The 23,813-nt window shown below is 40.5% G+C and overlaps 1 protein-coding gene across 1 annotated transcript; it reads right to left on the bottom strand.

Moving 5' to 3' along the window:
* Positions 1-1,092: 1,092 nt before the first annotated feature.
* Positions 1,093-19,104, bottom strand: mmp14a (matrix metallopeptidase 14a (membrane-inserted)). The gene is made up of 10 exons (XM_015946803.3): positions 18,793-19,104; positions 5,192-5,340; positions 4,972-5,094; positions 4,545-4,852; positions 4,301-4,462; positions 4,020-4,159; positions 3,633-3,771; positions 3,404-3,554; positions 2,990-3,105; positions 1,093-1,614 (listed from the first exon to the last, which is right to left on the bottom strand). The coding sequence occupies exons 1-10, from the start codon at positions 18,874-18,876 to the stop codon at positions 1,307-1,309; spliced, it is 1,680 nt and encodes a 559-aa protein (XP_015802289.1). The 5' UTR covers positions 18,877-19,104; the 3' UTR covers positions 1,093-1,306.
* Positions 19,105-23,813: the final 4,709 nt, after the last annotated feature.

Genomic DNA, 23,813 nt, shown 5'->3' with positions numbered 1-23,813 from the left:
TGGGGTTGTGGACAAATGACGAAAAGGACAAAAAAACGCAAGTTGTGCATTTATCTGGCATTAATTTAAATTCCAAATTTTCCTGGTTCATCCAGGAATGTTACAGGTCAGCTCCGACATTCTTCTTTGTTGTTTTCTTCTCATTCATCACGGACATTAGCAGTAGCTCGGGCCAGCATTGGCAGTAGGGCTAGCATTGATCTACTGTCAGCATAACCACGACCAATGTTTATACATTCCTGACATTGAAGTGAGTTGGGACATGCTAATTTGAGAGTGGGTGTCTATGCCTATGACTAGTTATACAACCTTCCCTCAGAAGAAACCGTTTCTTTGTGGCCATTGCGATATTACTAATTTGTAGGAAATCAGCTCAGAGACCGTATGCTACGTTTGAAACCCCAAACTGCTTATATGACAACAATTTAGGACCAAAATTGCCGTTTCTGTGCAGTTTTTATGGGTTTTATATATCAGAGTGCTGTGGCTTTAAAAAAAATTAAAGGTGCATTATGTAGAAATGAAGTAAAAATGCAACCACTTTAACAACTCCGGAGCTTTTTGCCAGCTGTGGTCAAATTACAATTGTCGGCGCTGCAGTATTAGCTCGTAGGGGACGCGGCAACTCCACACTCACTGATGGTAAAAAGTAGTTATGTCCCTCCTTCCTTTGTTTTGAAAAGAGAAACACTGACAATCCACGCAGCCAGCTGGATATGAAATATGTTTCAGTACAACCTTCCTTCCAAAATGACTGAAACATTACTCTTTTGGGATTTCCCCACTGTAACATTCTCACTATATTCTTACATACTGCACCTTTAAAGCAATAAATTCAAATTGAAAAGTGCAGAATCAAAACAAAAGAGAGTGGAACTGTTAAAAAAACAAAACAAGACTGTATGGCTGTGTTCCAGAGCAATGAGATGTGAATCAGACAGCAGTTCAGCTGGAGTCGTCCAGTCAGAGAAGGATGGGATGACTTATAATAGGCACGATGAAAGATGAGTCTTTTGGTTTCCCTTTTCTGTCATAGATATGGTCTTGATTTCTGATCATAAAGAGCACATGTAAAAAGTTAACGTACAAATGTAATTTTTCCTGATTTCAGTTTTACGGGCCTTTTCCTTTTTTGTTGCACTTACAAACCACCAAACATATTGTCCCCCTTTAAACCCGCTCATTGGTTTCTTCCTCACAGTCAATTTGTTCTTGTTCACTCTGTTCTTTGTCATCCACCTTTCATGCCCTCAAACCCTCTCTTTCAGTCAGTCTGCAGCAGTCTGTCAGCGACCCGTTGGTCCGTCTACACCTTATCCAGCAGTGATCTCTGACAGTAGAGGAGGCGTCGGGGTGTGCCGTACTTCCTGAAGAACAAGAGTGCTCCCAGAGTGACCAGGACCAGCACCAGGAGGAGGATAGGGATCACCACGCCCACCACCCAGGAGCCTCCCTCTGATTCCTCAATGATGATGACCGTCCGGCCCTTCTTGGGCTCTTCGCTCTCGCAGCCCATCCAGTCACGGAGCACAGACTTGGGGTAGCCGGACTCCACCTTCATGTGCTGGTTGTTGAACTTCCAGTACTTGTTGGCCTTGTAGAAGTAAGTGTAGGCTGAAGAAAAATAACATTTAGAGATTAGGGATTAGTGTGGTGAGTTTCTAAAAATGAATAAAAATGTAAATAAGGATGCTCGATATTATCGGTCCACCACTGAGTGATGGGTCAAATGTGGAGATGAATTTCACCCGTGTGTGATGATGACTAATGGGCCTTTAACTTTATACAGAAAAAGAAGAAATACATTACTAACTATTAAACACATCTTAGTGTTACGCTTAGGGAGAATAAGATTCAGGTGTTGTGCTAGATAAATAAATATAGCACTTTTCCTATCACTGACTTAAACTGAAGTAGTTGTCAATGTGCACTTTTTTTTAATTTAAGTATGTATGATGGGAAACGTGATGTTAGTAACCTTAAATCTTCTAGTTTTTCTTTTTTATGAGAGGACACTGCAAATATCAATACTGGTTTATAATGATATTGGAAATTAAGAGTTTACTGATGTCCGGTTTATCGGATATTGGTAAAAAAAAAGAAGCCAATATCAAGCATCCCTAAATGTAAACATTATTTATAGCACTTACCACTATGATGGGTGATAATGTTTTTGCCTGTGTGTTTGTATGTCAAGCTAGCAAAACATTTAATTTAATGAAAATCTTAGAAAGTAATAATTGGACAACCATCAACCGATTAACTTTTCGGAGACCCTGTAATTCAATATGGCCGCCACATTTAAAGAGCAAGTCACCCTCTACCAGAGTACTACTCCGCTCCCACCTCCTGTTTGAAAAATGCAACAAATGCTGTTGCCTAGCAGACCGAGAGGGTGGAGCCGCTAATAAACACACACACACACACACACACACACACACACACACACACACACACACACACACACACACACACACACAGAGGCTCACAACGACATTGTGACATCATATGGTACCAGCTAACGTTCTAGGGTACCTCTTAACCAATAGCGATGGCAGATTTAAATTCAAATGCAGTGCAGAGTTTTTACCTGACAATGGCACAACACTGACAGTTTTAGGCAGAAAATGAAAATTTTAACTGAAATCCACTAAAGTGCAAAACTATTGACTGCACGTGTCTGCAGCACGATTAGACACGCATTCATGTAGTTTATCAGGAAAAAAAGTTGATTTGGGGGTGACTTGCTCTTTAAGCAACATTAGCCAACACAAAAATGACATTCATTTGGTTTTACTGATTAGCCTTTAATTGTTGATGTCTTGTTCAGTAAAAGGCCTACAATGGTCAAACCTACCAAAAGTTGAAAAGAGACTCTTTTTAGATATAAAAGTGAACAAACTTGTGTAACTTGAACAAAATGGCGTTCTACAATGACGACATGAGTTCTCATATATCCACTCAAAGCGCAATTGGAAGAACAACTTACATCCATCTTCACTCATGAAGGCAGCTTTAATGTTGTCTGGCGCTCCGCTCCACTTGCTGATGGACTTCGGATAATCTCTGTACACACTGCGAGTCTGCTCGTTAAAGCGGAAATATCTACACGTGACAGAAAAAATAATTAATTAGTATCAGGAAAGAGATTTCTTCAGAAATGCATTTCTGGTAATAAATTATAAAACCACAGTGATGTTGAGGAATGAAACTATCTAGCGAATTAATGAGTTTTAAAGGACCTGCTGGAAGATCGAGTGACATCTAGTGTTAAAAGTGCATATTGCAACCAACTAAAATGGCCCTTTAGCCTGTAATACCTTCCTAGCATATAGAAAAAAACAACAACTAGTATAAATGAGTATTATTTGAATAATTGTATACATAAAAAACATGTACTCACTCAGTTCCTCTGAAGAAGTATGTCTGTCCTGTAGGCGTGTATAAAAGAGCAGCGTCGATCTTGTCTTTGGGTAAACCAGTGCCCAGGTTCTTCAGGCTGTTAGGCGAGTCCTTCTCCATGGTGGACTCACTGAAAACCCAGTATCTGTCACCTGAAACATCAAGAAAACAAAAACATAAGAACAGGAACAAAATCGGCTTTTCCCCACAACAATCCCAGGGAAACCTACCCTTAAAGAAGACAAATTTCCCATCATCCCTCTCGTAGGCTGCATTGATATTTGAAGGAAGGCCTTTCCAGAACTGACCCATAGGCCTGGGGTAACCCGGCAACACCTTGTTGTTACGTATACGCCAAAACCACTTGTCCTGTAAACACACACAACCACCAAGTTAACTGACAATTTGCTTGGTATGGAAATTTAGACAATATAAAGTACACTTTCTTTGGTGCAAGTTTATTAGTAATGCCTGAAATCTTAAATTAAGCTGATATTTGGAAGACTTTGGATATATATATATATATATATATATATATATATATATATATATATATATATATATATATATATATGAGAAAATACACTCCAAATGGTATAAACAAAGTCTTACTGTACCTTAAATACAAACTTTTCTCCTCTGAGGATGGCAATGGTGTCAAAGTGTCCCTCACATATGTCGGGACCATTGTCCGGCTGGTCGGGTTTGGATGGCTTAGTGGGACGAGGAGGAGGAGGGGGAACTCCAGAGTTTGAGCCTGTGTTAAAGGTTTTGTTGAGACAGAAGTGAAAACGACTTTATTTCAAACTCTGTTTGTGTTACTTTCATGTAGTTTTACACCCTTCAATGTAAATTTCTTAACCAATATCTTTTCCAGTGTAATAATGGAACCACCAACCATAAATAGCCTGGATGCCTCTACGATCATCATCTGGAAGCTGGAAGTTTTCTGTATCAAACCACTGGTAGAAAGGGGCCATGATGGCAGAAGGGTCATCGGAGTGCTCCAGACCCAGAGCATGACCCAGTTCATGAACCGCCACCAAGAAAACATCATTTCCTTCAGAAAAAAGAAGGAAAGGTAAGAAACCAGTGACGGAATAATTCTGCAGGGCCAGTAGCAGAAAATAAAACAATACTACCTCCTTGATCCACATTTCCACTAGTCCATGGTTCTGCGAGGTCAAAGTGTGTGTCTCCCCCAATGCCATTCCCAGGGAAGTATGCATGTGCCAGAAAGCCACCTTCACCATCAAATGGCGTGCTGTCACCGTGGAAGCCTTCTGAGAAGGACAACATGATGTCTGCGTATTTGTCAACTTTGCCTTTGATCTGACTGAAGGGAATTTCTCGGAAGGTGAGCGGAATAGCGCTTTCCCACACTCTGAAGGCCTTTCTGATGGCTTCGAACGTTGCTCTCTCACCCACTTTGGGGGTGTAGTTCTCTATGCTGTGGTGGAGAACACAAGGTAAGCAAAGTTTAAAATTTGTAATTGAACTTTGTAAAGTCTTTATTCACACGTTAAACCAGACTCACACATGGAAGAAATAATTAATATGTGTTCTGACCTGAAGGTCACCTCGGACTTGTCCCACTTCAGACCTTGCCTAGCATATCTCTTCCTCCTCAGGTTGGTTTTCAGCTCTGGACCAAACTTGTCGGGGACTCCACACCGCGGTCGCGTCATTGCTCTGTGACGAAACAGAATAATAATCCCAGTCTTCTCTTAAGTGGTGTACATTTTACCAACCTTCACAATTTGAACTCAGCAAGTCAATCAGGACTCACTCTAATGTGTTGGTGTCTATGGAGCCGGTGACAGTCAGTCCATAAAACCTCTGCATGGCCGATATCGCTGATTCAATGGACTGGGGTGAGCGAAGGGCCTGGGCTCGCACATCACCTGGAGGCAGGTAGCCATACTTCTGAAGCCATGCCTAAAACAGTGAGACATGAACAAGGGATGAATAATCCATTTTTTTTCTTTTGATATTAAAAAAAGACTTTTCTTAGGAGAGTAAACGTTTCACTTTCTGTTGACCTGAGCTCAAGCAAAACACACAACCTGCCAAAAATGTAGTTTTCTCACGAAATTCTGATCAACTTATAATATTGATTCTTGAAGAATCCCTTCCCTATGGAAGATTTATGAGTTCATCTACTGGGATGTTTTTTAAAAACGATGCTTTGCAACGATGCATGCACAGACTAAATTATAAAAAGAAATTAAAGTTTGACTGGTTGATTATGCGAATCAAGCAAAATATTGGTTAATTTCAATCACCAGTGCTTCTTTTAGGGGTGGGGTGGGTTCACATGTAATTTTCAGTAATTGTCTTTAAAAATTAAACTGAAGTAAAAGATTATCTATAAGTAAGCCAGAAAGCTACAAAGGCCAATTTTACTCTCATTGTACTTTACACTGCAGAAAATTTCACAAAACATTTATTAATTTCCTTTTATCTTCACCTTTAGAAATTTTCAAGCTGCATTTAATCATAATAAAAACAGGAGTTTACATTATATATATATATATATATATATATATATATATATATATATATATATATATATATATATATATATATATATATATATATATATATATATATATAGTTTGAATTAGGGCTGGGCAATAAATCGAAAATTTATCGTTATCGAAATTCCTGACTCTTATCGTGATAATTTTTTCTATGCCAATAAATTTGATAATAAAAAAATGAAAAGATGTTTGTAGGTTGGCGGTGTTCATGTCCCTTTAAGAAGCTGTACTGCCTTGAGTCACGTAAAAATGTGGCTCAACTAATACATGTGACAGCCCCATCTAGTGGACAACTTTTGTTTCTGCGCATACCCGTTGTTATCGTCCATTTATCGTTATCGAGGTGAAATCTTCAATATATCGTGATATTTATTTTAGGCCATATCGCCCAGCCCAAGTTTGAATTAATCATTAATCTAACACTTAATATTAAATATAATGTTCATATTATAACCATTTATTTATTTAATTCAATGTAAAAACTAAAATTATTTTGAAGCAAATAAACAGATAATAATGAAACAAAGCTGTCTTTTATTATATTAAATCTAAAAGACACTTCTACAGCTCTTATATATTTATATTCAAACTGTAACAGAAGAAAACACATTTAAATTGGCCGCAAAACAGATTAGGTGAGTGTTTTTAACAAGGTCTTTTATTAGTTTTTAACACTTATTTTTAACAACGCCTGAACTAAAAAATCAACGTCGGGCTTGGATGGCTTGGTGAGTGTTGATATAATATCTGCTTTACTACACATTTCTATACAAAATAGGGCAAAACCATTAAAACTTCTTTCTTAAGAAAGAGCCTTATTTTTTGTTAAATCCTCTTTTTGTTTCTATGTGTTAGTTTCTTAAAATTTACTCTGCTTTTTATCAGTCAAGCCTGTAAAAACTGAAGAAAAAAAAACAGAAAAGAAAAACCACCTGAAACATCTAAATCTTCTGAGTCAGCAACAGAATGGGCTTGGCATTTGTGTTTATCAGCCTGGAGACATTTTTTAAGGTTTGTCTGGATGGTCTGGGCATGTTTTTCTGAGCTCATTGTGTATACCACAGATTCCACGGTCATCCGAGGAGATAAAGGGTTTTCATGTGTGTACTTCTTAACCCACTCATACTGAGCTAACTCCGCATGCTTTCTTCTCATTTTCTTATGACCGAGACAATTTCCCGTTTACCAGCTCTTAAAGGCAAAACCAGCTCCTCAAACGGCACTGTGATTAATGCTGAACTCGTTTGTTGTGGGCACATTTGGTAGAATGAAGCCAAATTAAACACGCAATCTGCAAACACTGATGTCATTTTAGCTACATTGACCCAGAACTCTGTCTAGACAATTGTGGCCAAAGACAACTGGCAGCTCTAATGGTGGAAAAAGCAACATTTTCAGCAACATTTGAGTTGTTCAAAGCATCTCTCCACTGTACTGTCTGGTACTCTCTGTCGACGTGTCAGCTAAAACCACCACTGTTTATCTTCTACACACATGAAATGTAAGCTGTTTCTTTCCATTGTGTGCTGCTGGTGGTCTATTATTGGATGAAGACACTATTAAAATAGCAAAAGTTAAAAATGTTCCTAAAGATTCAGGGAAACGACTAAAGTCACCACTCGTTTCTGCCACCAGATGTTAGCTTAGCATAAAGACAAACAGTAAAGGAAAAGCTAGCCTGATTAATTCTTTCTAGTGTTAACGTTTCTCAAACTAATGAATTATTTTAAATTCGGACTAATCCACAAAGTCTGAAACATGCATTTTCAAAGTGTGGCATGCACTTGCAGCCCTTGAAAACGTTTTGCGCAGCCCTCAATTGGGGGGAGAAATCAGACATCATATACGAAGACACCCGATAGGGAGTCTGTTAGTCTCCTCTCGTTCCGGTCGGCTCATGGATCCCTGGAAGAGCGAAAAAATTAATACAAGTTAACGGGGCTAAAAACGCTATTTTCTAATCTGCTTTGCCTTATGCCCTGGATCACACATATGCTGTACTTCAATTTAAATGAAAAGTAATGATGGGTGTTTCCACCACGCCTGTCACGTACTTTGAGATTAATCAGCTTGTAAAAGTTCGTAATTAGCATGACTACATAACACATTCTCAAACCCAAGGCGTCAAAATATGAGGCGTGTGACTAAGCCTCAATATATGACGATTCGGGACGCCCCAGCGCGTCAGGAGACGACGATCAGAGACACGTGGCTCCGCTGTCGTCACTGTTTGACGCGCGCAGTCACACGGACATTATTCAACTATTTAACCTTCCCCTCACCCCAATCCTAACCTTAAGGTCCGCAAACTGTGACCTTAAGGTTAGGATTGGGCTGAGGGGAAGGTTAAGTATTTAACAAGTAGTTCTAATGTCCGTTTCAGCACCAGCGTCGGATACCGACGCTCTAGGACGCTGCGTCAGCAGTTTGTCCCTGATCGTGTGACCGCGCGCGTCAAACAGTGACGCCAGCGGAGCCACGTGTCCCTGCGTGTCCCCGATCGTCGTCTCCTGACGCGCTGGGGCGTCCCGATTGGTCATATATTGAGGCTTGGTCACACGCATCATATTTTGATGCCTTGGGTGTGAGAATGTGTTGGACAACAAACCAGACGTCGGTACGTCGCATTCGTGACATCACCACATATTCTCCTCTCCTCTAGCGTAGCTGCTACTTACCACACGCCCAGATTTATGATAGTTTTTTCCGCCTGAACGAAGGATTTGAAGTTTGCTAAACTTACAGAAATTTTCTCTCTGCTTTTCTACATGTCTGGTTTGATGATGTCACTTTTGTGATGCGCATTTGTAGTACTGGACTCACTTTCACACAAAACCTAAAATAACGTTTCCCCCCATTTGAAAAGAAGCGCTTTCTTGGTATCAAAATGTGGAATTAGAAAATAGCGTTTTTATCCAAAATGACTTGCATTCATTTTTTCATTCTTCCTGGGACCCATGATCCGGAAATAGATGGGCGTAAGATAGGCTCTCTATCGCTACTTATTGGAGTTGGCACAGCAGTGGACTGCCATCTTTGAAGGGTCTCTGTTCACCTTTGGTGCATTTATTTCTATCGAGGAAGGTGTTTACCCAACTAAAAAACACATTTTATTATGCTTTTTACAAAATCAGACACGTGGTATATGATCTATAAAATATAAATATAATAAAATAAATTATAATATAAATCTCAACAGGTGGGCTAGAAAAGTGAATGGTAATCCCATGTGATCTCTTTTTAATAGTGCTAGTTGTTGCAACCATGGGCTCTACAAAAAACGTGCGAGTGAGGAACCTATCCAATATGGTGGCAATGCTGTTAAAGTCTCCAGTGCCCAATGAGATGTCTTCGTATTCATGTCTATGTGGGGAGGGTGAAAAAATTGATGGCTGGTCCTCTCAGCCATTACAAAATCATCCCTCTCAGAAATTAGCTAAGACGCCAGCATATCACGACCGTTTCAGCGCTGAGTGATGTCACTGATCAGCACCAAAAGGTGCCCACGGACATTTTTTTTTCTACAAAAGTATGTCCTATTTAATCTGTTCAGGTTCAGGGGACCGCAAAAAGTTCAATGACCAGAACAATCGTCGCTTTTTTATGCCACTCTATAGGAGACGACAAAACAGCAAAATAATTTCCTAGTGAGTTACAGCCAATCAGCATGAATTTACCACAAGTCTTGCCCAGTGACTCTACCGGGCCATTTCCAAGTACATACTGCAGTTTAGGTACTTGGTTGGTCAATGAATAGTTGGTCAATGGCCTGGGAAATGGTCCTTCCTGGGAAGTCCGATGAAATGAATACCAGGAGGTTTGGTAAAATTACTCATGAGGTCCATAAAGTTCCCATAGTGGAAATGTCCTTTAGAATGGATGAATTTTGTTTCCAGGAGGCTGTTGATACAAATAGATCCAATATGTACTAATAAGCTTCTATGTCTATTTTTGGACAATGCAAATAAAAAACCCTGCATACATTTTTTTTTTCAAATAAGAAAATATAACTATGTGGCCCGGGAGGACTTTCGGCCCTAGCATTAAAAGGTTTGAACACTCCTGGTCTAAAAAGTAAGCTAAACTATGAGGTGAGACCATAGTTAGCTTAGATATGTTAGTGCTTTATAGAGTCAAGCAAGCTGGTCCAACATCTGCATTCAATAAGCTCTATAATTACAAAGCTGGCTTTTTGGAGCAATAATTCTCAAGCATGCTTTTAATTTTTCATCTGCTCACACAGAGTTAACACACGTTTATATCTTCACCACCAATGAAAATGGTGGAACTACCCTGAATCCCTTTGTTAGTATAATCCAAACCTCAGATAGCTCTCTTGTTCCACCGTGTGTGCTGGTTTTCTGCCTCCAAAAACAGGGGGAGGGATGGAAATCTAAAAGCTAAACTGGACTACCGTAAACAGTGTGCAACCTGTACACACACAGTTACTGTTTGCACGGCCAGAGAACAAGCTCCATTTGTTACAAGCTGCAGAAAGGCACCTTATTCCTCTTCTCTCAGTTTCTGCATGTTCGGGCTAACAAGTTCTCCAGGATTTTTACAGATTATTTAAGCATCTAGTAAATTTGATTCATCCTCTGACTCCCTCGTAAGTTTACTTTCTCTGCCTCTGGGCTGACTGGCGCTAGTGTGTCCTGTGGCTCCAGTGTGGTGATGCGTCTGCTTCTATAAAAATACTCAACCCCCCCACACTGTCAAGACCTCCACATATCCCTACTGGTCTCAAACTATTCCACATACCACCACCTCCGGTTGGCCCTGAAGGTATCCCAACGTGCTCCCCTCCTCCCTGGAACTTCCAGAAGCCTCCATCAAAGCTTCTATTTATTGAGACTTGTACATGGCGGCCATTGTTGGCCATTTTAGCTTACTACACAGCCATGTGTGGTCAGAGGGCTGGCTGCTGGTTTGGTAAACACAACTCTGGGTCTCACTGTGACGTGTGGTCTGCATGTATGATGGAACAGGCAACAAACCAAGAAACAGATCCAGTCGGACATACAGATGGGAGTGGAGGTCATTTTGGTTGAGCTCTGTAATACATGGACTTTTTTAACCCTATGATGACCTTAGTACTTATACTTTTTATATAGAAAGTCTAATGTTTGCTTGTTTAATACCTTGAAATATATTCCTTTGCTTACCATAGCATGTCAGTGTTAAGATTTAAATGATGAAAATGCTTTCTGCAGTTGGACATTAGTTTTTATATTTGTGTGATAATTGCTCAGTTGGAGTAAACTACAAGTTTGAGTATAAAATCTGAGTATTAAAACCAAGTGAGGGTTTATTGATGCCAATTTCTACATAAAGTCCTCATTCCAATACTCATGTTGTTGCACTGGTGTTTGCCCTGGGGATTCACTGGGTCTTCCCACATCTGTACATTCATTTATATTTTCATGCTGCCAAAACCTCAGCAACCCTTCACCCATCATTTCATAGATTCATTTATCCATCCATCCACCCATCTCTTTCAATACTTGAACAAAGCAACCCACTGATGGTTGCTCAGATCCATCATCTACCATTGCCCTACCTTACTACTTATCCACAGATTTATCGATTCAGCCATCCATTTATGAACATATTAATCTGTCTACGGATTTAATAATTCGTCAATATATCCAACCACCAATCCATCCATCAGCCATCAATCTATGGATTAATTTATCCATCCATCCATCCATCCATCCGTGGATTAATTTAACCATCCCTCCCTCCCTCTTTCCTTTGTGTTTCCTTCTAATGTTTTATATACTTTTATTTTCTATTTTCTCATCGACTTCCCCCACAACAACGACCTTCGGTTCTTCACCCAGCAATTCCCTGGTCGTCTTTATTCTTTCTGCAGTGTTTCAAGCTATTTCAAGTTCTTTTTTTCTTTTCCATTGTTCAAGACTTTTTATTTTAAGCAGGTGTGAAGATTTTTACTTTCTTCTCCCTTCATTTTTTCTTCTTTTTTTGCTTCTTGTGGTAAAGACTGAATAACTCATTCTGTGTAGTTTTTTTAAAGAAGTAAATTAAAGTTACCCTATGAGTCTGGTGTTTTTTTCTTCCATCTTTGGTATTGATTGCAATTGTAGCTGACATACAAAGCTCCTACACACTGTTTATGGTTTCAACAAGCCTTTATCCATACAAAGATAAAAGCAACATACCCTTAGAGCTTGTACAATGACTTTAACCTGCCTGTTAACCAAAATCAGCTTTTTCCACAATCTGTGCAAAGCTTAGCATTTGTTCAACACGGCATGCATCGAATATTTGGATGTCGGAACTAGCACAGGACCTCATGAGTATCAACTGTCCCCATGATGAAATCACAAATTAACCATGAGTTATGTTCCCATGACAACAAGAACACGCAGAGGGTTGTGTTGTGGGTTATCGCCCATCACAGCGCATGTGGGTGGCTGCTGTGATGGTGATGACACACAAAATTACTGACATTCTTGTGAGTCTGATTTGTCTTCTGGACATGCAATAAAAAGTACCTAACCACAAGTTCCTTCAAGGGCTATAGATGAAAAAAAAAAGTGCACATTTATAGATCTTGTGGCAAACAAAAAAGAGGATGAGGTCATTTCAAAAGCATTGAAAAAAAAACATCATGTGGGGCGTTTCTGCTTTTAAAAGAGTTAAAGTCGGAATAAAAATAGATTAAAACTTTTAGCTTGATGTTTATGTCATTATTTATTACAAGACTGGGGAAAAGAGAGGGCAGGATAAAGGAGGGTCAGGGACAGCAGAGTTACATTATAGAAAGCGTCTAAAGGATGAGAGGATGCAGACAGAGTGGTTTCAATTGCGGCTGTATTTAAATATGAAGGCTTAGTCAGTTGTTCCTGTTGCTCTGTGCCAACGGAAAAACAGTTTTCTGCTTACGACAGGCTGAAATTCACATTGCTGCTATTTCTTGGCATTTCTGACCTAGTTAGCACTAAACGTTGTGCAAGTTGTTTTCCACGTATTTTCTTCCTTTTCACATCCAGTCTTTTCAGGGTTTTTTGCATAATGTCTTATGAAACTTTCTCTAATTCTTATTGTTGATTAGAAAAAGTGTTTTCTGCACTGCGGAACAATAACGTGTCCCCACTGAATGGGATGAACACTACTGACCTCTGTTTCTTTTTTAATTTGTTTCCTATGTAGAACCCCGGGTCAGAACCAAACGGGTTGAAGCTGCTTTTAGCTACTATGCTGCACACAGATAGAATCAGCTTTCCTCACGACCTCAAATGTGCCCCAACTCTAGAAACGTTTAAATCAAAATTGAAAGCTTTCATGTATTCATCAGCATTTGAATGGATGCTTCTTATGCTGCACCTTCTGCACTGTAACTGCTCACTCTTCAACTTTGTCTTTTTTCTGATTCTTCGATCTGAAATCTTAAGTCAGTTATGTATTTTATTTGTGGTATCATGTTTATTTTGCTGCTCTTGCTCCTGGAAAGCCCATTGAATTGCCTCTGTATGTGAAATGTGCTATAAAGCTGCCTTGCCTATGTGGCATTTTACAGCAAATACGATTTACTTGATGATTTCTCATTTAAATAACAATCATGTTGAGAAAAAAATCACAAAGATAATGCATTCAGCAGATTTAGGAGTTATGGTTATAGGTAATTTAAAAAAAATAAGTCAATATTTTTACTAATAGACTATTATTAGTGTGATACATAATCAATTTAAATGTACCTCATAATGACCCGTTGTAGTTACTGGATCTGTTCGGGTTCCCAGGTTGGCTCGGGGTCCTGCGCCTGCCGATGACTTCACACTAAGGTGAAATCACTCGGCCTTCACACATATGTTTTGGAAGGAGTTTAGCAGTTTTGTTAACAAATTCATGTTTCTTACCGCCTAAATGTTTTCTTTATAACTGTAATTTGATAATGAAACATCATATTGTCTTCATTTTTATAAAAAATGTGAAACATAACAGCACAAAAGTTCATATGTGAAAACTTTAAAACATATTTACATAATTAACAGCCATTTCTGTTTGTATGAGTGAGGAATTAATCTGTGTATTTCATTAGTTCTTATGCAAATAAACCCTTTCAGTCATTCAAAATGTAGCTTTCATCAAAATCAAGCGCTGCTGAGGATCTCCATTTAACATTAAATATTTTGCTTTTATTTTACGTTTCCTTTGGCAATTTAAACATGTTAAACATGTTTAAACATGTTTGTTTTTGGACTACAGTGCTACAATGGAAAGAACTGCAAATGCAAATAATTTTCTGAACAATCAAAATATTCAGCGTCACTGTGCTAGCGTAACTTTTACAAACTTGGTATCATAACTTCCGTAAGTCCTACGTTCAGCCAATCATCTAGTGTGACGTCGCGCAGGACCCCGGGCTGATGTGGCAGCCCGAGCAGATCCAGTAATACACCGTTTGACAAGAGTGTACTTTTATTTTGAAAGGTACTGGCTTTCTCATAAAACAAATATTTTGTCAATAAGGATTTGAAATCATGTATCTGGGTAAAGATTTGGTGCATTTTTTTAATTTTCAGCATCTTTCACACCTGCTAAGCTAATTAGACAGGCACATCTGAGGGCAGCAAAGTGCTGCCCTTGAACCCCAGAACCCTTTAATTGCAACAAAATGGTCAAACATTTGTTGCCTGTGTTTCCATAGTAGACTAAAACAAAAGGGAACTGAGCAAATAAAAATCAACAACTTCTTGTGATGAACAAACTGCAGACATTAAACATAAAAAGTAGGTAGAAATTATTAATACAGTGAAATTATGTAATAATATTTGTTATGATATGATGATGTTATATTTAAAAGCAGTGCATTAATTTTTTTTATTGAAATTTACATGTAAACCTTTATTGCTCATGCAATGCAAACTCCGACTGCTAGGTGGCAGCGGTTTTTACCTTCACTCTGATGTATCTGGATGCATCCCGGAAGTGTTTTCCAGTAAAATTCATTTTAAAAATTGCAAATATTGTCTGGCTATTATTAGTTGCATTTCCACAATTGGAGTAATGGGAAAATTTTGGGAGGGGGAAAGGTGACGGGGAAAGTATGCTGTCTCGGTCCTCTCAGCCGTCTCTTGGCAAAATCCTCTCTTTCATGACTTAGCTACGGCGTTAGCACATCACCAAGTTTCTGCAATGAGTGACGTCATTGATCAGCACCAAAAGGCATTCTACTACTCTACTAGGAGGGGCTGTCACATATATTACGTTGAGTCTCATTTTTACGTGACTCAAGGTGGTACAGCTTCTTAAACGGACATGAACGTTACCAACCTACACACATCGTTTCATTTTTGTAGTATCAAATTTATTGACATGGGAAAAATTATCACGATAAGAGTCAGAAATTTCGATAATGGTAAATTTTCTATTTATTGCCCAGCCCTAAATAATACTAAAAAATATGTTTTGTCATTTTAGGTATGCCATATTTCAAGGGATGGGAAAGTGGTTGTTTTACGTAAAATGTCTGTTAAATGATGCCGGTTTACAGCGCTCTATAGGAGAACACAAAACAATGTCCATTACAGTGATGTGGAAAGATTTCTAACTAATTTTTCGACATTCGAAGTTTAGATAAGATGACTTTGAAACAGCGTCAACGTTATTTTCTTTTCCTTCCATTCTGCTTCACCAGCAACTCTATTAACTTTATAAATGCCAGTCTTTTGATGACAACCAATCAGCATGAGTTAACTGCAGTTCCCACCCAACAACTTTACAGGGCCATCTCCAAGTACTCGGGCCACGAAGTTCCGGTAAAATTACCCTGAAGTTCCGAGAGTGGAAACGGGCCAACCATCACAGTTATTGCCTCCCCCGTATTGCGATATACATATTTCATATAGCCATATTTTCATCAATACACACCCCATTTAAAAAGGAACAAATTTAACCATATTCAGGAGCACTTAGCAAAGAAATTAAGCTATTTTTAAAAATGTTTCTACAAAACCTGCATAGGCTGGAATAGAGGCGGTAGCCACAAACAGAAAAGGTGGCAAACCAGAAATCAAAGCTTGCAAGAAGGAAGAACTAAAAACCTCACGTCTATTCACAGCTTTATTTTTCCATTAAGACATGCTTTTCTATTAATAGTGTTGCTTAAGTTCCTGTTTTAGTAGGAAATCGATTAATCATGATCAGTCTGAAGTAATATGTTCCCAGTGTCAGAAGTTTTCTGGAAACCCTATCCATCCATCCATCCATCCATCCATCCATCCATTTTCATCCGCTTATCCGGAGTCGGGTCACGGGGGCAGTAGCCTAAGGCGAGAGGCCCAGACTTCCCCTGCCATTTGGGCCAGCTCCTCCAGGGGAATCCCAAGGCATTCCCTGGCCAGGTGAGAGACATAGTCCCTCCACCGTGTCCTGGGTCTACCTTTAGGCCTCCTCCCGGTTGGACGTGCCCGGAAAACCTCACCAGGGAGGCGTCAAGGAGGCATCCTGACCAGATGCCCGAGCCACCTCAACTGGCTCCTCTCGATGTGGATGCCCCTCCCGATGACCGAGCTTCTCACCCTATCTCTAAGGGAGAGCCCAGCCACTCTTTGGAGAAAACTCATTTTGGCCGCTTGTATCTGCGATCTCGTTCTTTCGGTCACTACCCAAAGCTCGTGACCATAGGTGAAGGTAGGAACGTAGATCGAGCGGTAAATCGAGAGCTTCGCCTTCTGACTCAGCTCTCTCTTCACCATGACAGAACGATACAACGCCCGCATCACTGCAGATGCAGCACCAATCCGCCTAACGATCTCACGCTCCATCTTTCCCTCACTCGTGAACAAGACCCCGAGATACTTAAACTCCTCCACTTGGGGCAGGACCTCATCCCTGACCCGGAGAAGGAATTCTACCCTTTTCCGAATCAAGACCATGGAAACCCTATTTTTATTTTTTTATAACTTATTGTAAACATGAAGAAAATGTAGATTACCAAATTACCAAAGCAAAACGTCCTTAAAATTCCACATAAATTCAACAACCAACCATATATGAATAATAAAATCCCTCTAAAGTGATTTCTTTCCTGGAGAACAATTATAGGATGAAAATGTGTTTTAATTCCTTTTAGAAAGCCCAAGAGAGTCATCTCTAGTCGAATAAATAAAAACAGATGCTGGATATAATTTATTTTTTCCTTTCAAGTGTCAAATTACAGTTTTATTGTGCAGCGCTGGAAGTATTTAGATCAAACTTTGTATCAGCACATTTAGACAACTCAAGCAAAGAGCAGCGGAAAAGCAAAACCTTGGAAATAAAAATTCTCATTTAACTTTTATTTCTGAGCTTCCTAAAGGTTTTCTCTGTGATCTCCTGGGATAACACGAAGTTAGAGTATTTTCCTAGAAACGGAGCACAAATAGACCCCAATTGAAGTCCATCGGTTTCCAATTACAGCAGATCCAGATGATTATCTCACATTTCTCTGATGACAGCGAGCGCCTGTCAAACAGCATGCAGCAAGGTTTTCTTTGATGCTACATCACCAGCTACTCCAGCTGTGATAAAAGGGAACTGAACCCAGATGTGGTTGCAGCAGATACTTGGGATCATTAAACATATGTTTCCAAATACTGATGTGAAATCTCCAGATATTTTTTCTTTCATTTTATTAATAATTTGCGCATTTTCAGGTTTTTTTTTAATTGCACTTTGGGGGAAAAAAATGCTGTTTATCCTCTTGGTGCAGCTTTCTTCTTCTAATTATGGATTAAGTGTGTTTAGCTTGTCAGCATGAAGTCATATGGATGTTTTCATGTTGAGCAACGCTGATAAACCACAGAATTCCTCTTTTGATTCAGAGTCTTGATCTACATTAAGCTTTTTTTTTATGCCTGAAACTTCCTCTGTCCAGTTCCACTTCTCTCCAGTTAAACATTTATCTCGCCAAGTGAATCTTCTACCATGTCCCGGTTCTAGACTCGTCCTCCACATGTAGACGAGTGGAGCTGCTGATCACAGGTTCCACCAGATGATGTAAACCTATAATCACAGCTTCTACTCTGGTTGTTGCGTCTGACGGCGCTTATATCTGATGTAAGTCACAGTAAACCTGCAGTGAGCTATCTTCATCATGGAGCTGCTGCTGCTGCAGTGATGTTACAGATGCAGTTTGAAACAACTCTGCTCTGTTTCCTTGTTTACAGTCTGTGTCAGCCTCCCCCAGGCCTCCTGTAAACTGGCTGACTTATCCACCTTGTCTGGTTTGACTCAACGGTTGTGGTCGGTGACTAAGGACTCATCTGGCTCCTCCGTGCATCCTGCGTCCAGCCCATAGGTCCAGCCAGACCTCAAACTCATTCTCTTGTAAATGTTAATTATCCCATATTCCCCCTTTCTTTCCTTTTTTGCCAGCAAACTGACCATCTGGTGTGTGAATCAATTCCCTCTGAAGTCTGGCTCTTACATTTTAGAGGTTCACTTCACATCTGCACCCAAAACAAACACATTTGTGTCACCTTCTGCTGTGCAGAACAACTTCTAGAGAGGGTGGGGTTACACAGAAATCAATGCACACTCTTGGTGCACAAATATTTGCAACATTGCACAAGAGTTGAAGAGGAAAACTAAACAGAAATTTAGTGTTTCAGAGGCTCAGCTTGTTGTGAGGTTACCAGCTTCCTGGATTAATGTAGGCAGAGTCACAGATGAAACCCATTAACTCCCACTTTAACTTCTTTGTGCCACAATCCCCTCCTCTTCCCCCAAGAACAAAGCAACCGACATTACAAATACTAAAAGCTGCAGTGTCATGATGAGAAACCAAATGTAAACATCATCAGCTGTTTAAGTTAATATGTGATAAAAAATTACTTACCTCAGCTTGTAGTACATTAGCGGTGACAGAAGTAAAAGCAGAGCAGAATAGACAGCAGGTCAGTGAGAGCAGCTGCGGCAGCATTCTGGTTCCCCTCCGCAAAAATGTTCACAAAACTATGTCTGTGTGCGCCAAATCCGCGATTACAGGCAAAATATCAAAGTTAAAGCACGCAGATTTGTATGATGCGGCTTTTAAACGTGTAAGAAAAGGTTTTCGTTCTTGCGTGGAAAGTTTTTTGAGCAAAATAATCAAGTTGTTTTCTCCGCAGGACTCCGCCGCAGTCAGAGAGCGGAACTGATGAGCAAAACAGCGCTAAAAACCAGCAAAACCGAATAGATAAACTAAAACTTCATAGTTTTGTTTCCCTTCCCTCCCTCAGATTGTCTGCAGACCGTGTGGACGTGGTCCGCACTGAAGGAGGCGCACACAGATGGGATTTCCTCTAGGGTCCTCCTCCAGATGTGCGCAAACTGGCTGCGTAAAAAAAGTTTAGAGTTTTCAAGGAAACTTTTTATTAAATGTCTTGAAAAGACTGAAAGATAAACGTGTGGCTAAGTTTTGAGTTGTTTATCAAAACTTGTTATTTTTTCAGGGGCGTAAAAAAGAATTCCCCCCCCCCCTCCCTCACACACACACACACACACAATTTAGAATAGAATAGAATATCCTTTATTGTCACTGTGCACACTCGTACAACGAAATTTGGAAGCCACTCCCGGGTGCAAGTTGAAAGAAATACATAAAACTTAACAATTAAAATTCAATCAGGACAAATACTTCCCTAAAAGAAATACACAACACTACAATAATTAAAATTCAGCCTGGACAAATCCTTCCTTCATAAATTGTATAAAATTAGAACCATGCAGCTTGTGTGGTTCCATCAGGGCTACACCTGCAAACATTATCTGCTCACGTTCGGGTGTTTAATGACATTTTTCTGGCTTTAGATTCAGGTTTCCATGTGGTTCTGGTACTTTTGGATCTATCTGCAGCATTCGACACGATCGATCATGACATTTTGATCACAAGACTTCACACTTGGGCTGGCATTTCAGGCACTGCCCTGGATTGGTTTAGGTAATACTTTTGTAACAGGTCTGCTAGGGTCATGTTGGACGGCTGTTCATCAGAGTCACAGCCTCTACGTTGGGGTGTCCCACAAGGTTCAATTCTCGGCCCGTTACTGTTCAACCTCTATATACTGCCCTTAGGAGCCATTTTCAGAAAGCACACTGTCTCATACCATCTTTACGCTGACACTGTCAAATCTACTTTTCATTTAAGCCAACTCAATCAACGAAAGTTCTGTCTGATTGTATCCTTGAGGTCAAGCAATGGCTAGCTCACAACTTCCTCCATCTCAATGACTCCAAAACTGACTTAATCGTTTTCAGTCCTAACAGTATCACGGCAACTCAACAACCTGACCTCAACCATCTCTCACCTAATGTATCCTCTGTAATCTCCAACCTTGGAGTAAAAATGGACCAGGCTCTGAAGATGGATGCCCAGGTCAATAACACAGTTAAATCATGTTTTTACCAACTAAGACGCATCTCGAAACTAAAGCACATCCTGAGTGTCCGTCTTCTGAAATCGGTGGTCCACACTTTTATCACCTCAAGGCTGGATTACTCTAACTCCTGCTTATATGGCATCAGTAAAGCAGCTCTTTCTAGACTTCAGCTGGTACAGAATTCAGCAGCTAGGTTGCTGACTGGAGCTGACAGAAGACAACACATTTCTCCAATTCTGAAATCTCTCCACTGGTTGCCCGTGCAGTTCAGGATAAACTTCAAAATTATGCTTCTGACTTACAAATCCTTGAACCATCAAGCTCCTCCATATCTGTGTGAACTGGTCCATTACTACAACCCGCCGCGTGCTCTCAGGTCTGAAGATAAGCTCCTCCTAGCTGTTCCCAATGCACGTTTAAAAAGCCGTGGAGAGAGGGCTTTCTCTGTCTGTGCACCGAAGCTGTGGAACGCATTACCACTGCTAGTGAGGCTAGCACCAACAGCTAGCATTTTTAAATCACGCCTGAAAACTCACTACTTCAACCTAGCATATACAACATAATTATGAACCTCACTGACATCTGCACTGTTTATAAACTGACTCCACAATTATCGACTTCCGTATTATTGAGTGTCTTATTGATTTTTAGCTGTTATTTTTGGGAATTTTGTTGTATTTCCTTTTTATCTTTTATCTGTGTTCGACATGTTTATATAATGCCTGTTTAATTAACCAACATTTTTAGTGTACAGCACCTTGTCTGGTTGTAATGCCTTGTGAATGTGCTTTATAAATAAAATTGGAATTGGAATTGGAATTGGAATTATATAAGATAAGGACATGTGCTTTCAAATTAGCACGTTCTTTTTGTTGTTAACCGCCATGATAGCCCTGGGAAAAAAACTGTCTCTGAAGCGGTTTGTCCTGTTCCTCTGGGATCTGTACCGACGACCAGATGGCAACAGCTGAAACAAGTGGTTCCCAGGATGGAACTTGTCCTCAATGATGTTGGAAGCCCTGCTGAGATAACGGGGGTATGCTAAGTCCTCCAGGCTGGGCAGCGAGCAGCCAATGATCCTCTGGGTGGAATGTATAACCCTCTGAAGCACTCTCCTGTCTGCAGCAGTGCACCCTGCATACCAAATAGTTATCCCGTATGCTAGGATGCTCTCAGTAGTGGCTCTGTAGAATGTCACCAGCAGTCTCTCCTCCAGGTTGTTCCTCCTGAGCACCCTCAGAAAGTGGAGACGCTGCTGAGCCTTTTTTGATACTGCTGTGGTGTTAGCAGACCAGGAGAGGTCATCAGAGACCACGACACCCAGAAATCTCATGGAGTGAACTCTTTCCACACAGTCCACCTGGATGTAGAGAGGGTCTGGATCAGCTTTGTTCCTTCTGAAATCCAAGATGAGTCATTTGGGTTTTTTGGTGTTCAAAAGGAGGTTATTTTCTGAACACCAGGCAGTCAGTCTGTTGACTTCATCTCTGTAGTTTGACTCATCCCCTCCAGAGATGAGCCCAACCACGGTGGTGTCGTCCGCAAACTTTATGAAGGTGTTGGAGAGATGGATTGGAACACAGTCCCATGTATAAAGTGTGAACAGGAGAGGACTCAGTACACATCCCTGAGGAGAACCAGTACTGAGGGTGATGTTGCTGGACTGACGAGGGCCAAGTCTGACAGACTGCGGTCTGTTTGTGAGAAAATCCTTGATCCAGCGGCAGATAAAGTTGGAAAATCCCAAATGAGCCAATTTCTGGACCAGGAACTCCGGAATGATGTGGTTAAATGCTGAGCTTAAGTCTAAAAGCATTCTCACATAGCTTCCCTGGTGCTCCAGATGGTCCAGCGCAGTGTGAAGTGCTATGTTGATAGCATCATCTGTAGATCGATTAGCCCATAGGCGAACTGATGTGGATCTAGGGTAGGTATCAAACTACCCCTGATGTGCTGGCAGACCAGTTTTTCAAAGCACTTCATCACAATTGGAGTGAGTGCGATCGGCCTGTAGTCGTTCAGAGTGTCTGCTGCTGTCTTCTTAGCAATGGGAATGATAGTGGAGGTTTTGAGGCAGGGAGGAACGATGTATAGTGACAAGGACCCTCGCCAGTTGGTCTGCACAAGCGCTGAGAACTTTCCCTTGGATTCCATCCGGGCCTGCCGCCTTCCTGGGATAAACTGACTTTAAAACGCGTCTCACTTGGTCTTCCTGCAGACTCTGCAGTGCAGAGTCAGTGTGTCGTTGTTTGGGGCGGGTGGGGGTGGTATGGCCACCGCAGGCCTGGTTGTCTCAAAACGGGCAAAAAAATGGTTTAAGTCCTCGGCCAGTAGTCTGTCGTCCTTTGATGTTTCCTGTTTCCTGCCTCTGTAATTAGTGATGTGGTTTATTCCCTGCCACATTGCCCTGGGATCGTTGTTTGCAAAGTGATCCTCAATTTTCCTCTTGTAGGCTGCCTTTTACGCTGCCTGATCACCCAGCTTAAAGGCAGTGTCCCGGCTTTTTAGAAGAGAATTCACCTTACTAGTCATCCAGGGTTTTTGGTTTGGGAACACTCTGATCCGTTTGTTTATGGTGACAGTTTCCTATAGTAAATTTACTATAGTAAATTTACAAATAAGTACACTAATACTTGTTTATATTAATAATTTCAATGAGTTGTTTTCTTTTACCTCTTAGTCAACTTTTGAGTCATTTCTTGATCCTTTTATTGGCATTTTTGTGTACAGTTGGGTTATTTAATCTACTCAACTGCTGGGTTATGAAATGTGTAACCCATTTTGGGTTGTTTGAATGAGATTTGGGTTATTTTTTTGCAACTCATGCGCTGGGTCAAAATCGAGCCACCCAACATTCATTGGTTGACCCAGCACCTGGGTTGTTGTACTTGTTTGAACCAAGCCCCCTCAATGTGGGTGAAAAATTGAAGCCAACGCGGAAGTGACAAAAATTGCAGTTCCACCCTCATCCACTAGGGGCTGGTGTCAGAAGCGAGCAAATCCTCATTGACTCCCATGTTAAAAATACCAATTTCACAGCAGAAATAAACATGTTTACAGCCTGGTTCCAAAACATGTTTTTGGTTTAAATGATCTAGTTTGCACTCATGACAACTCTGAGGGGGGTGAATTTTTTTCTCACTCTTCTGTTTAAGTGTATTAAAAGCCTAAAATTCTGTATAATTAATGAGCATCAGACCCACGTGACTGCAGAGCTAGCTCGGGGGAAAGGCCTCAGTCTGAGCCTCGGCCTCGCCTGAAAACTGTTCGGTCATTTTCAGTCTCTCAACTTAGACCATTAGTTGTAGCGTTTGCACGTTCTTTTTTGGATATTATTTGTGCAATTGTTGGACAAAATGACTTGCTGTGGCATTAATTGCACTAATAGAGCGTCTAGGGCAGGGGTGTCAAACTCATTTTAGCTCAGGGGCCACAGTGAGGGAAATCTACTCCCAAGTGGGCCGGACCGGTAAACTAAAAACAACTTCAGATTGTTTTC

Source organism: Nothobranchius furzeri, chromosome 2 (genome assembly GCF_043380555.1).
Source record: "Nothobranchius furzeri strain GRZ-AD chromosome 2, NfurGRZ-RIMD1, whole genome shotgun sequence".
Lineage (NCBI taxonomy): Eukaryota > Metazoa > Chordata > Actinopteri > Cyprinodontiformes > Nothobranchiidae > Nothobranchius > Nothobranchius furzeri.
Note: the sequence above shows the minus strand (reverse complement) of the source record. Positions and strands in the feature narration are given on the sequence as shown.